The following is a 15,617-nucleotide window of genomic DNA, read 5'->3' as shown; positions in this document are numbered from 1 at the left end:
TTATTAACTAAAATTTAATTTTGCCTTGTGAATATTTTCCAAACATTTCTAATAAGCTTATAGAAAATAAAGAGTCCCCCATTATATGTCCCTCATATTTAACAATTATCAATATTTTTTCATACTTGTCTCCGTGCTGTTGGAGTTGGGACCATAGAATGTAAACTCTATGCTACATCCCAACAAATATTTCAGAAATAGAATACTAGGCTCTAAAATTGATCTGACCCAGATTAGAGTTTTCTCTTTTTTATGTTATTGCAATTAACAGTACTTTGAGAAAAATAGAATGACTATTTCAGAGCTTGGCTTTTCCCTTGGCCAATGCTGAATTTATTTTGGTTTTACTTATATCTTATACACCAAAAGTATATACCCTCCCCACTACATTTTTACTGCTTAGGACTAAATATATGTGTATACACACACACACACACACACACACACACATATATATTTATCTCCAGACTCTATAATTCTCTATATGTATTTTTTACCTCCAGATTCTATAATGCTCTAGAAAGCAGAACTAATAATGAGGGAGAGGAAGTGGAGGAAGATGGTAAGCCACGATGTATTCATTAGGTGCCATATATAAAATCTCACTTAATCTTTACCTTGTCCAATCAAGATACCTATTGTAAATCTCATTTTATAAGGGATGAAATTGAAGTTCAAAGAATTAAAGTAACATTCCCAAGACAACAGCAAAAAAAATTTCAGCCATTTCAATAACAACCAAACTCCAATTCCTAGTTCCTGAGCTCAGTGAGACTGCTGTTCTCTGCTTGGACTCTGAATCCTCCAACTACAATTGAAGGGGGCCTCCAGGCAGAAAGAAAGGCGAATATAAGGCTCACCTCATTTGTGTTCTTTCTCTCAAGGGTCATAGTACTTTGCTGCCTGATATCCAATGCTTGAATTCTATCATATATTTGTGATACCAGTTATTCCATCATGGCCAAACATTATACATTTTGGAAGTAATTTTGTGGGGGGGGAATGTTGTTTTGTTTTGCTTTAGACAAAAATATAACACTGTATACTCAAATCACAAGCCTAGATGCAAGACTCTTATCTTTGCTATGGTGTTTTTGGTTTAGTGGACAGCATGAGCTAAGATCTTGTTCCACAGTGCATTTTCCTCTAATATAGTTTGTGTATGGGCGTATGTGTATGTTTCTGTGTTTGTGTGCACAGGTATATTAAAGAGTCAATACACTAACTAAATTATGGTATAAATCAGGTATTAATTAGGAATCCAGTGAGGTTAATACAGTGAGATGATGTGAACTTTCTCCTGCCTTTAAGGTGGTCCATCATTTTATGTCTTTTATTCAATCTGCAATCAGTAGCATGGTATACTTGACTTAGGATAATTTCACATATGTATTTAAGGTGGAAACATGTCTTCTACACCACAAATATATTACCTTTGCAAATATACTTAGTAAACTACAAAAAGTTGTACCTTATAATTTTATTTTCTCTTCCCAGCTTCCACTCCAATGCCTTTTACATCTAGAACTTACAATTGCAGTATATAGCTGTATCAGCCTTCTATTACTGCATAACAAATTATCCCCAAAATTAGTGTCTTAAAATAACAAACAATTGTTATCTCACAGTTCCTATGGGCCAAGAATTTGAAAGCAAATTAGCTGAGTGTTTCTGATTCAGGGTCTCTCATGAGGTTGCAGTTAGGATGTCAGCCAGAGCTATAGGCATCTGAAGACTTGACTGGGGCTGAGTCTGCAGATGACTGGATGTTGGCTGGAGGCCTCGGTTTCCTGCTAACTATTGGCAGGGAGACTCAGTTGCTTAGCACATGGATCGCTCCATAGAATTGCTTGAGAGTCCTCGCGCTATGGTAGCTGACATTCCTCAAGTGGTCCAAGACAGACAGCAAAGAGGAAACAACAATGCTTTTTTATGGCCTTGTTTTGGATCACTTCTGCCCCATCCTATTGATTAAAAATTAGCCACAAGTACAGTCCACACTCAATAGGAAGGGAAATTACATCTTTTTAAGGAAGAAGTATCCAAAGAATTTGTGGATGTATGTTTTTAAATCACCAAAACCATATTATATTTACCTAAACAAAACAATTTTTTTTTCCCTCAATTGACTTGGATCTCTTGTAAGGACAAAGTTATTTGAACCAAACCTTCTTTGGGGGTAGCTAGACCATGAGTTTAGCCCATCTGATGGTATATCTGTGATGTCTACATGTCCTCTTGACAGTTTCACCCATCCTGTCTAGTTGTTTCCTTCATTTTTTTCTCCCTAAGCATGTGTTTTATGACTATGCCTTCTTGGGAACATTTATGAATTTATTATGGTTTGGGGAAGGTGAAAATATTTACATAAAATACTTTCTATGTGGAGGCTTGGAAATTATTTTAGCTTTTAAAACATAAATTTGAAAAAAAAATTCCTATTGACCCTCAGTAATATTATGTTCCCCCTCTTCAGAATCTGGAAATATTTCTCTTTAGGGACACAGAATCTGGTGCTCTTCTTGGTAATCGGAAAATCAAGGCAATAAACTTGAAATTATTACATGAATACAACCTGGGGGAGATGGCAGAGCAAACATACTGCTATCAAATTCCATTCACACTTACTACTTGAAAAAGTGCTCTGAAGCCCATAAGGAACTCTACAGATTTGTTATGCTAATTATTTGTCCTTGTCATCATTCTGTGCAACTTCCATTGGCATTAGTATTGAATATGGAATTTTGTGAAATAGGAAGGAAAATCTTTTCTCTCTTAATCTATTGAATCCCCCTGAAATGAGAAGCAATCCCATATGATTGTCACAGAGCAAAAGTTCATCCAGTTCACTTAGCAAAAGCCCCTCATTGAATATTGATAGAGAAATGTATTTACATTTGCCTGGTTCTTTTTCATTAAGGTTAATACAACAAACAATCCCCTCTTGCTTCAGTGTCTGGCTTTCAAGGATTTGTGGCCAGAGACTTTTGTTTTCTCTCAGGAATCCAAAGAAGCACAAAACAAAAAGTGCCTTCATAATTCTCCTGTTGCTCCCACCCTAGGGTGGTGCTAGACGGGTCACTCCCTGTTGGGCTCAGCCACTTCCCAGTCTCTGGTCTATTCCCTTGTTTAAGAGAAAAAGGAAAGACAGCAAATCAAATGCCCCAGTCATTTTTACATTTTTTCCCAGAAATAGAGGATAATAAAGGAACCAGAAATTGCATATATATCAAACACTCTGCTCCTTAGAAGTATCAAGGGGAAATAAAAACTAAGATTCAATGCCCTTGAATCTCCAGTTCCCATTTACAGCTGTGAAACATGAGGCTCAGAGTTGGAAAGTGCATCATTATTGTTAAATGGTAACTGCTAGGGTCAGAACTCAAACCTTGGTCTTCAGTTTCTGGATCCTCTGCTTGTTCCAACATGCACACCACTTTCCCACTGGGATCAAAGGACTCAAAAGAGAAGACACATTGCTGGCAATAAAGAAAATATCACCAAGTTCCAGATTCTACTTCTGAGGACTGCTCACATCCATTGTCCTTGGGTGTGAGCTGATCTCTGCTTCAGAATAATCCAGGTAAATTGATGCTCCCTACTATCCTCTGTCCATCTGGGCCTTCCCAGGGACTTGCCCTCTGCACTGCCTCATCAGCTACCTTCCCTGTTCCAGGGTGACTGCAAAGGCTGGCCTTCCCTGGGCACATTTATCTTCAACCCCCAGTGAACAAGCAGAGCACACAGTGGACTAACTCATTTATTTCTACTCATTTATTGATGGCCTTTCATAACCAAGTTATTAAGTCATCAATAACTTCAGAAAAATAAATGAATGGATCCAGAACTGGGCCAACAGATATTTAAGACATACACTGAACATTTTATCTCAGATCAGCAGAAAAGTCAATGTTGGGTGGGTCATCAGTGATATTTTCCTCACTGGGAAAAAACATGTTCTATGTTTTATTCCAATTGGAACCCAGTTTATTTCTCTACAAAGTAGTGAACGAATAACATCTTCAGTCTCCCAAGTAAATTAAAGTTTGAAAAATAGGTTACATGCATTAATATTTTTTCCAGAATGCTACCTAGTATGTGTTGCTCTCATGGGCTGACAAAAAAAAAAAATTACCCTGGAATATTTGCCAGAAATAGAGTATAAGCTCCTTCAGAAGTTCCTGTGTGTTCTAATATATTCCCCTCAAGAAATAAAATAAAAAGGAGAGGGAAAAGGGAGAGGAAGACAGGGAAGTTTTCTAAGACCTTAGGAAATCCCTGAAACTAGTATTTAGGAGTCTAGGGAAATTTCTAACATAAAAGTTAAGTGTCTACAAGGACACTTTCCGGGCCATCAAAGGTTTTCCCAGCTAGGGGGAGCCATGCATTGTCATTATGTTTGGGCATATATATACCAATCTATCTCAAGCTCAATGAGCATCCCAGTATCTTGACCTCATCTCCTATTCACATACCCACTTGCCTTAGTTTGCTTTTCATTCACACCCTGGGGCCCTACCTAAATGACGGGAATCTTAGCAGCTGCTGAGCGGTCACAAATGTGCTTTGAAATCTCTCTGTGCCTCAGTATCCTCATCTGTAAAACAGTAATAATAACATATAGAAAGCACTTAGAATAGTGTCTGACACATGGAATATGTTCAAGAAGTGTCAGCTGTTGCAGTGCTTGTCATTCATGAAAATATAGTATTTTCCATATGATTAGGACCTCAGAGACCAGCCAGTCCAATTTCTTAGATTTATCTTACAGACAAGGAAACTGCAACCCAAGAAGTCTATCATACATGTGTGTGCTTTCCAAAGTTTAAAGGCTGAGTGAGACACTAGCAGAAACAACATCATCTTTGAAGTCCAGAAGTCCTACGTTCAAATTCCAGCTCTGGGAGTTCCCGTTGTGGCACAGCAGAAACGAATCCAACTAGGAACCATGACGTGCCTCAGTATCCTCATCTGTAAAACAGTAATAATAACATATAGAAAGCACTTAGAATAGTGCAGGTTTGATCTCTGGCCGTGCTCAGTGGGTTAAGGATCCGGCGTTGCCATGAGCTACCACAGTGTAGGTCGTAGACGAGGCTCAGATCCCTCATTGCTGTGGCTGTGGTGCAGGCCAACAGCTACTGCTCCGATTCAACCCATAGCCTGGGAACCTCCATACACCACGTGTGCAGCCCTAAAAACAAAAAAAAAACGACAAAGAAAAACAAAAAAAGAGAAAAAAATTCCAGCTCTGAAGCTTTCTAGCTGTGTGACTTTGGACTCATACCTTCCCTTCTCTGAGCTTCTCTAGGTCTTCACTTATAAAACAGATACAATGCCACCTACCCTGATGGATTGTTGTGAAAATTGAAAAATAATGACTGAAAAGTTAATGACTGGATAATGTGATGTGCACGCTGCGTAGGAATTAATGAGCATTCCATAGATGGGGACTGTCATTATTGCAAACATCATTCAGCTAAGCTGCTGCAGAGTGGGTGCTAGAATCGAGGGCCCCTGACTGCCAGCCAAGCTTACACTACACAGTCCACCTTTACTTAGAAACAACCAAACAAAAAGGAATTTGCTTACACTCCATTATATCAGTTTTCTTCAGTGGCTTGGGAATGGGGCATGAGATCCACAGCCAGGTAAGTTTGAGAAGTGCTTCCCTCTTGAAGATTTACAATGCTCATTTATAAGTGAAAGATTCCAAAAATATCTGTATATAACAAGCCTGTTTAACACTCTTGAACCCATCTTTTTCTGAACAATTGGCCTAGAACTTCTCTCATCATATAGAACAGTAGCATACTAAGGAACACTGTTTAGGAAACCATTCAGTGTTGGAAATCATAGATTTAAAAATAACCAATGAGAAGGGATGCCAGTTTGGGTTTTCATTTTATTTCGAGTCTCTGCTTCAACCATGTTAGACAAAGGATAAATGGCTGATTGGGAAGGAACCACCCTCCACATGCTTGTATGCCCGTTTTATTTGTGGGGGATGGGACTGCAGCATCTGCTGTTACACATGTTTCAGAGAGCAGAATACAGCCTTTTGCATTCAGTTATTTATCATTAACCAGGAGTGGAATTGTCTGGAAAGGGGCAAAAAAGTAAATAAAATAAAATGAAAGCAAATCAACTTGCTCTCATCAAGGACTGGCTCTAGAGCAGCCGGTGGTTTGTCAGTGTCCTCCATGCCTCATGATTTCTTGAGCATGTTCACATTATTACTGGACTGTGAATTCCTTATACACTTGTGGGTTAGAAACCAAGGGCCCAAACAAAACAGTAAAGTCCGTGTTAAGACAGAAATGCTTTTAATGATAGAGATAATTACAACTGATTGAAGCCGTGCATTCTATTTTCTTAATATGCAAAATGGAATACAAAGAAGTAAAAATGTCACCAAATCTCCTTACCATACTGTAATGTTCATTATCTTCTGTCTCTAAAATCAGAAAAATGTTTCATCTTTTTTCCCTCTCCTCAAATTTTCATCCTCTACTCTCACATAAGCATCTATAAACACCCATTAAATGATTTCTCTTGTCCTTCTCAATTCCTTTTCTTCCTCCCTCCCACAGTGGTCCTTTTGGGGAAAAAAAAAAGAGAGAGAGCATGGAGGGGAGGAGGTTCAGGACAAACACATTCAATTATTACAGGCTGTCTATCAGGAATTTTTGTTTTCTGTTTTTGTTTGTTTGTTTGTTTGCTTTTTAGGGCTGCACCTGCAGCACATGGAGGTTCCCAGGTTAGGGGTCCAGTCAGAGCTACAGCTGCCAGCCTACACCACAACCATAGCAACTTCAGATCCAAGCTGCATCTGTGACCTATACCACAGCTCATGGCAACGCTGGATCTGTAACCCACTGAGCGACGCTAGGGATTGAACCCTCAACCTCATGGTTCCTAGTCAGATTCATTTCCTCTGCACCATGACAGAACTCCGCTATCAGGAATATTTATTTCACCACTTAAGAATCAAAGGGGGAAGAGATCAAAAATTAACCATAGCCTGGAGTTCCCATTGTGGCTCAGTGGAAACAAATTCAACTATTATCTGTGAGGATGTGGGTTCGATCCCTGGCATCACTCAGTGGGTCAGGGATCTGGCGTTGCCATGAGCTACAGTGTAGGTCACAGACAGGGCTAGATCCTGAGTTGCTATGGCCGTGGTGTAGGCCAGCAGCTACAGCTCCTATTGGACCCATAACCTGGGAACCTCCATATGCCATGGGCGCACCCCTAAAAATAAAAAAAAAAATTAACAATAGCCTTTTGTGGTTATCTATCAAAAAAAAATGAAAACTAGTTTAATAATTATCATCCCTTTAGTCTTGACCTTTTGATAAGTCATAAACAAATACCATCCAAATTGGACAGAAGTAACGGCAAAATTCCCACAACAATAATCTGACAGAAATATCACTTTTACTGGTGTCAAAAAAGTGGCATTTCTTAGCAGTTTAATAAAGTGGGGATTATTAAGAAAAGTAAATGTTGAATTATGCCACAAGAGTCCCATCCATATGGCAAAATCTATGAGCTAATTTGCTTGGCAGCTGCTTCACCCTTTAGATGAAAATGCCTATAAGAAGAAAGTTTGTTTTTTTTTTTTAAGTGGTTAAATTTAGGAGTTCCTCCTGTAGTGCACTGGGTTAATGATCCAGCTTATCTCTGTGGAGGCATGGGTTTGATCCCTGGCCCAGCAGCTGTGGATTAAGGATCCAGCATTGCTGCAGCTATGGTGTAGGTGGCAGCTCCAGTTCAGATTCAATACCTGGTCTAGGAATTTCCACATGCCACGGGTGCAGCCGAAAAAGGGAAGAAAAAGTGGCTAAGTTTGATTTGGTTTGGCACTTTTTTTTTTTTTTTTTTTTAATTTGGTCTTTTTGCCTTTTCTAGGGCTGCTCCCGAGGCATATGGAGGTTCCCAGGCTAGGGGTCTAATTGGAGCCGTAGCTGCCTGCCTACACCACAGCCACAGCAATGCGGGATCTGAGCCGCATCTGCAACCTACACCACAGCTCATGGCAACGCCAGATCATTAACCCACTGAGCAAGGCCAGGGATCGAACCTGCAACCTCATGGTTCCTAGTCCGATTCGTTAACCACTGAGCCACTGCGGGAACTCCTGGCATGTATTTTTAGAGTTAAGACATTAATATTGGAGTTCCTGTTATGGCTCAGTAGTAACGAATCTGACAAGTATCCATGAGGATGCAGGTTAGTTCTCTGGCCTCACTCAGTGGGTTAAGGGTCCGGCCATGAGCTGTGATATAGGTCACAGATGAGGCTTGGATCCCGTGTTGCTGTGGCTGTAGTGTAGGCCAGCAGCTATAGCTCCAATTCTCTCCCTAGCCTGGGAACCTCCATAAGGGTGGAGGGTGTGTCCCTAGAAAGACCAAAAAAATTAATATTATATTTGTATTATATATTAATGGTAATATTATACCAATATTTTATATTGATTAACTTATCCAACGCCTTTTTCTATTTGTCTCTCTCTCCAGGAAGCAAATAACTTGAATAAAAGCACGACAAAAACAGAGAGTGCCTGGCTCTTCAGAATGTGGTACAGCTTTGACCACAAGTATCCTTTGATAATGATAATCTCCCAGATCCTGCTGCCTGCCAATGACTAATCTGGAGCACTTAATCACTGAGGTATGCGTGCCTGCTCTTCAAGAAACACAGAAAGGTAAAGCAAATTCATCACCAAACTTAGCAAAAAGAGTGATTTCAAAACATAAAAAGCTGTGCAGTCTGTACTTAAATGTTACAAAGCGCTAAAGTGAAATCTCCCAGAGGCAAATGAATTTGGTGTGTTCATGGCTATCTAGTGTTTCCTAAAGCCAGATGAAAAAGTCATATGTCCTGAAAAGCTGACCTATTGTACTAATTTTACTGTTCTTTCCTTTGTAAAAAGTCTTACTTCTGTTGAGTTGACCAGGATGACAAACCCCTTCGCCCCTCTGCCAGGAACCCATTTGTGTGTTTTTGTTTCTTTCTATAAAAAAGTGAAGGGGGTGGGGAGGGAGGATGAATGGCCCGAGGGGAAGAAGGAGTCTGGTGATCAAACTGTAAAATAACACTACTTTGTTTTCCAGGAAACACTTGAGTAAGCTTTTTCTAGAGAAGGACAATTTTAAAATTCTAGCAATCAGTGTAAACATAGTAGCTCTGGCTCACCTTGCCTTGTGACTCACAGGACTGAGAAGTCAGGCCTGAAGGGCTTTGCCATTGTGAGTTGCAGTAAGCGGTCCATCTCTAATCCCAGGCAAAAGCGCCACAGAAGAAAGGAAAGAACTGCGCCGAAAATTGAATGTGTTGGGTCTTTGTAGTTGGTTTTCCACAGTCACAAATCCCTCTCCTTTCAGGGAGAAAATGTCAGTCACTGGGTGATTTTAAAGCAGCTCAGCAATGATTAAAGCCACAACAGATCAGTGGGAGAGGAAGAATTAAGAACGGGAAAAGCAACTCAGAGAGTAAGATGAAGAAGAGGTAAAAATGGAAAGGGGAGAGGAGGCAAGAGAAATACAGGAAATTCACAGCAGGAGGAAAGGAAAGCAAATTAGAGGAATGAATGTAGGAAAAAAAAAAAAAAGTAAGAATGAAGTAAAGAGAAGCCAAGTAGAGATTGCAGAGATAAGCAAAACATGGTTAAAATTAGAAAGCAATTCTGGAAAAGTAGAGCATCCCAAGAATTATGAAATAGAAATGTTGAAGGTAGAGGTTTTTTGAGGCTACAGTTTTGTTTTCTACACTTCTGTTACCTATGCGCAAATACCTCACCTAGCTCTATCCTGAGCTTTCATGGACAGTGTAGGTGGCCACACCCTAAACTCGGTCCACCTTGGCCATTAACTGCCTCTGGGAGGTTTTGGTACTTCATTAACCACCCAAAATGCTGCTGGTCTCTCTGAGGGAAGCTGATTCTTTGAAAGTTATACTGGTTTCTGTTCCAGGTTGATTTCTCTTCCGGAAACACAATTTTCCCCTGCCATTGCTTAAACTATCTGATAACTAAATATATAGAAAGTTATAAAAATGTGGCTAAAGAGTACATATAAAGGCTGCTTGGTTATGACGATGTAGGGTAAGAAAATGTCCTCTGGGTTTCCTGGACCCAATTTCCAAATTGTGGAGTGGGGGCGTCCCCACACTTCCAAGCAATCCCCCAGACACCAGCTCAGAGTCCTACAATTCAACTCATTTCTGACACTGTCTTCCCAGAAACAGTGTCAAAGCTCACAAGTAAGCAGTCGGTCCCACCAGCCTGCCCTCCCCCCACCACTAGTCACAAGCTCAAGTTGTTCCCTTAGCTTCTGATCTATCAGCTACAGGTTAGAGGTTCCCATGAACTTCCTCTTTGAATTTGATTAATTTGCTAGACCAGCTCACAGAATTCAGAGAAATATATTACTTCCTAGATCACTGTTTTATTATAAAATGAAACAACTCAGGAACAGCCAGCCGGAAGAGGTGCATAAGGCAGGGTATGTGCACCACTCTCCCCAGTCTCCACCTGTTTGCCAACGTGAAAACTCTCCTAAACCCCATCCTTCTGAGTTTTCACAGAGGCTTCGCAGCATAGGCACAACTGCTTAATCTTGACCATTGGTGATTGAACTCCATCTCCAGCTTCTCTTCTCTTCCCCAGATGTGGGAAGGGTAGAAACTGAAAGGTCTAACCCTCTAATTACATGCTTGGTTGGGGGGAGCAACCAACTCCAACCCTAGGTGGAGTCTAAATGTCACTCATTAACATAACAAAAGACACCTCGGTTGCTTTCCTCACTTAGGAAATACCAAGGATTTTAAGAGCTAGGTGCCAAAACTGAGGATGAAGCCCAAACACATTATTTCTTCTTATAAATCATGATATCACACAGTCATAAATGAGAAACGAGATGAGATGTTTTTGTTCAAATTCTGACAGTGCTGTGAAGGATGCTTTACAATAAAGAAAAGGAGCAAAATGGGAAAAAAAAGAAAAGAAAAAAAAACTTGGAGACAAGAAAAATGAAAGTGGAAACCCACTCAAGTTTTTAAGTTTCAAGCAGTGACACTAAATTCAGATGATGTCATAGTTTTTGTTTCACTTTTCAGGAGGGGGTTATTTCCATATGATTATGGACAGACTAGCAAAAAATGAAAGCAAACTTACACTCTCAGTAATATCTCTTCTCATGGTAATTTGTCCTCCTATGCATTCATCCTAAAAATTGCAGGGCTACCATCACTGCATAAATATATTTTCACTTAGACAACAGAGTTTTTATATCCTAGTTATGCTCAGAATTCATACCCAGAGAGTAGCAAAAACCAACCAGTTTCCACTCTGTAATCTCTTGATCTATCTGTATTTTTAGAGATAAATTAGCCTTTTGGCATTTATGTTCATTCTATTGTCCACCTAGAACCCAGGAGAAGCACCCCATGAACCTCATGGGTAAGATATGCCAGCCACTATCAGTGAGAGATGACCCCCAACCACCCTCTCCCTTGACCCCAGGGTCAGGTTGCCTGGCAGAGGCCAAAAATAAATTGTTGTGAGGCTGAAAGAAATGGATTATGCAGTTTGGAGCTGCTCAAGTTTCATTTTAGTAAAACTGCATCATGCAAATGAGGCATCATAAAGAATTACGGACAAAGAAAAAGAAGAATAAATGAGGCTTCATGTGCACCATTATCAGTGAGGATTTGTTCTGGGAACTCGGCCTCTGTCCACTGGTGCCGAATAGAAACATGGAGACAGAGTTTGGGCAGATTAGAAAAGAATAGCTTTTATTGCTTTGCCAGGCAAAGGAGGCCACAGCAGGCTAGTGCCCTAAAGACTGTGCTCTTCTTTGGGAAAAAATAGGAAATGGTCTTATAGTTTAGGGAGTGGGAAATAGGGCTGCAGATAAGGATCAGGGTTGAAGCAAACATTCTTCTTCAAAGCTGGTCTTTAGCAGCTGGGGGCTGGTTCTGGTGGTCCTTGAGATTATCATGACCTTCTTTCTGGAAGGAAGAATGCTTCATCAAGAAGTTAACATCTTCAGAGTTCCCGTCGTGGCTCAGTGGTTAACGAATCCCACTGGAAACCATGAGGTTGCAGGTTCAATCCCTGCCCTTGCTCAGTGGGTTAAGGATCTGGCGTTGCCGTGAGCTGCGGTGTGGGTCAAAGATGTGGCTCGGATCCCACGTTGCTGTGGCTGTGGCGTAGGCCAGTGGCTACAGCTCCAATTCAACCCCTAGCCTGGGAACCTCCATATGCCACGGCAATGGCCCAAGAAAAGGCAAAAAGACAAAAAAAAAAAGAAGAGGTTAACATCTTCAATTTGTTGGGAACTTCAGTTCTGCAGAACTCAAAGATATAGTTAGGTGTATCCCTTGAGGAGCAACCAGGACCCTGCCTGAGGGATGTGCTATTATTTCTTGATTTCTCCTCCCCTGTCTATGCAGCCCTTCCCTTCCCTAGTTAGCCACTGTTTGAACCTGCCCTTTGGAACTCAGGGAAAGTAATGGAGGCTGGAGCCTCTTCCCTACTAACAAGAAATGGGGGACACAGAAAGGCTTTTTGTGCCAGGACCCCTGTAGGGGCTCGGTTTCAGATTCTCCAGAGAAACAGCACCAGAACCAGTAAGCAGTATACACACACATACACGCACACACACATACATAGATTTATTTCAAGGAATTGGTTTATGTGATTGTCTAGGCGGCAAGTCTAGAATTTGTAGGGTAGGTTCCCAGTCTAGAAACTCTCAGGCAGGAGCTGAGATGCTGTAATATTGAAATAAAATTTCTTCTTCCTCAGGGAAACCTGAGTTTTGCTCTGAAGTCCACGTTATTGAAGATCATCTCCGTAAAGTCAGCTGTGGATGTTAATCACACCTACAGAATACCTTCTCTGCAACACCTAGATTAGGATTTGATTGACTAGGTAGTTTAGTCAAGTTAACACATAAAACTAAACTTCCCAGTATTCAGTTCACATTCATTTATGCCCACTATTCAGACCCAAGGATAGAAAGGATAGAGTCTCTTAAGTCGTCATTGGTATCAACAAAGCAAGCCACTGTTGGTCATATAGTTTGGCTTTATTTATTTTTTTTACTTTTTCATAGCATAATTAGTACATATAGACATTCCCATACATTTTTTTCCAAAAGCTAGAAAAGAAAATAATAAAAATCAACATTCCTTGAGGATGAACAATGGCCAAGCGCTGGGTTGAGAGCTTTCCACTATAATTTTATTTCACCCCCACAGCTCTGTAGGAGGGTGGGAGGGTCTGAGAGTATAATTCAGCACAAATGGACTGCTGATTGTGTCAGCTTCTGACGAAACAACCTGAGCTCTCCCATTCAAGAACATTGTGGGAAGCCTGTGGTGCCAAAATTGATGACTAATTAAGATTTCATTATAATTCCCTGTGGGCAGCAGTTCTGAGTCATGCAGCGCAAAGCAGAAATTGAGAAGGGGGAGACATACAAGGGAAATATGTTACTGAGCCCCAGTGCTTTGCCATCGAGAACATGATTTCATTCAATCCTAATAACCACCCTTTGGGTTTAATTCTCACAAAGACTCTCTTTGAGATGGCAGAAATAAAGTCTCAGAAAACTTAAATAACTTTCTTAAGATCCATAGTTGGTGTCAATTCCATGATTCAAGTCCAGATCTGCCTCACTCTAAAGTCCATAAATATATTTAAATGAGCTTTATCATTGACAGCTCTATGTCCCTAATAGCCCTCCTCTACATCTAAAACCCCATCTCTACATGCTCAGAATGTCACCAATAAGGCAATGCTTATTATGATTGCTCATTGCAGAGCTCATATCTCAAACATCTGCTGAAGATATATAGGGTGAAAAGGTTAGGAGTCCTGGTTGGCCACCCTAAGAACACCACCGCAAAGGAGTCTCCAAGTTTCCGAATCAGGTCCTCAACTTTTCAGAGGCAGAACGTTCAATATGTCAAAGACTCCAAGATTGGTTTAGTTTCATGGAGATGGATGTACTGTAGCCAAGGTCAAAGGAGGCACCAGTCTAAACCAGACATCAAATTCCTAATCATCCTATGTATCCTCATGGGGAGGAATATTCTTTTCCAGCCCTTAGAAGGGTAGAGTCACAATCTGGTCCCTAGTGACTCTCTGACCCACTTTCTTCCTCTTGCTCCCTGGCTCAGTGTGCTCCAGCCACCCTGGCCTTCCTGAGATGCACCCAGAACATTCCTGCTTCTAGGCCTTTGCACTGGCTCCTCTCCTCTCAGATATTTGTGTACCTCCCTCCTTCACCACTTTCATCCAGTTAGGCAGTCAGGCCTTCCTGGCCCCATGTTTAAATTATCAGTCCCAACAGGAGCATTCCCTCACCCTTTCCAGATCCATTTTTCACCTTTGCACTTCTTACCATCTGACACCATATGTACTTTATTTATTTGTTATAATATTCTCCTCCCACCAGGATATATGCTTTCTGCAGACAGAGATCTGGGTTTGTACTCACGGCAAAGAACCATGCTTGGCACATAGTAGACACTCAATAAATATTCATTGAATGAATGAATCAAACAAGCACACAACATTTTCCATCCATGGCATCTTCATCATAGACATTGATGTAGAGGAAAAAATCCAATGAATTATCTGAAGGTTACTAAGTGAGTCTTAAAGCAGAGCAAGGCAGAACAGATAATAGTGTTTTCACTCAGGCTGCCCTTTGGTACCCAAAAGTCAAACCCCAGGTAGACACCCACCCCTCCCCCAGCTTCAGTGTCCCTCTTCCTTGGCAGGGACAGCCGCACTGCAGAATTGGATCCCTGTTGCACATTCAAGCCCAGCTCTGGCTTAGAAGCCATTCTCTGGGTGTCTGTGTCTTATCTCCCCAATTGTGTGTTGATTTTATTTATATACAGAACTCAGAATTTTAGAGCCACCTATCATCCTCACTAACAATGTCTTGTAATGAGACAAGCCAGAAGCAGAAATTGATGCCCCCTTATTCAGATTTTAAGACATCAGATACAATGATTTGCTAAGCTTTGCTGTGTTACAGCTGGTGTGGGGATCATAGGTGGCCTTCTTTGGAGGTGACTAATGATGCTGCTTGGACTGTCTGCATCCTACAATCTCTCTCTGTTCTGTCATTTATCATCTCTCTCCTTAAGCAAGTGTATATATTAGTCCTACAAATGTGAATGACACAGGATATGAATGACCTTTTCCAAAATAAAAAGGGCAGTCTAAAATCATTTTTAGCACTTCCTGTACGCCAACATCAACTGAAAATAAGGAGTCATCCTGCGGTAGCCAACATTTTACAAAAGTGTAAAGAAAGCACAAAGATAACAATGGATTAGCAAGTTGACACAGTAAGAGAATTACATAAAATCACATGGATGGAGACTTCCTTCCCATCCCTGGTTTGAAATAAATTGTGCACCAGGATATCATCAACAAAATGAAAGGTCCACAGATATGTGGATGCTGCAGCTCTTGAGTTTTCCATTAAACAGTCTGGCAAGGAAAGTGGCGGATAGCAGACCACCCTGCTCTTGTACCAAATTGTGACAGACAGGGACTGCATTCCAGGAGAAGTAAACATGAACAT

At 40.8% G+C, this 15,617-nt stretch overlaps 1 protein-coding gene across 5 annotated transcripts in view; it reads left to right on the top strand.

Moving 5' to 3' along the window:
• The window catches only part of SLC9A9 (solute carrier family 9 member A9), a 674,266-nt gene that overhangs the window by 564,373 nt on the left and 94,276 nt on the right, over window positions 1-15,617 (top strand). For all 5 annotated transcript variants that reach the window (XM_021071131.1, XM_021071130.1, XM_021071133.1 and 2 more), the window contains one exon: window positions 8,523-8,602. In XM_021071131.1, the coding sequence (XP_020926790.1) occupies window positions 8,523-8,602 (80 nt within the window). The remainder of the gene's footprint in view (window positions 1-8,522; window positions 8,603-15,617) is intronic.

This window comes from Sus scrofa, chromosome 13 (genome assembly GCF_000003025.6).
Source record: "Sus scrofa isolate TJ Tabasco breed Duroc chromosome 13, Sscrofa11.1, whole genome shotgun sequence".
Lineage (NCBI taxonomy): Eukaryota > Metazoa > Chordata > Mammalia > Artiodactyla > Suidae > Sus > Sus scrofa.
The sequence above is the reverse complement of the archived record's forward strand: the minus strand, read 5'-3'. Positions and strand labels throughout refer to the sequence as shown.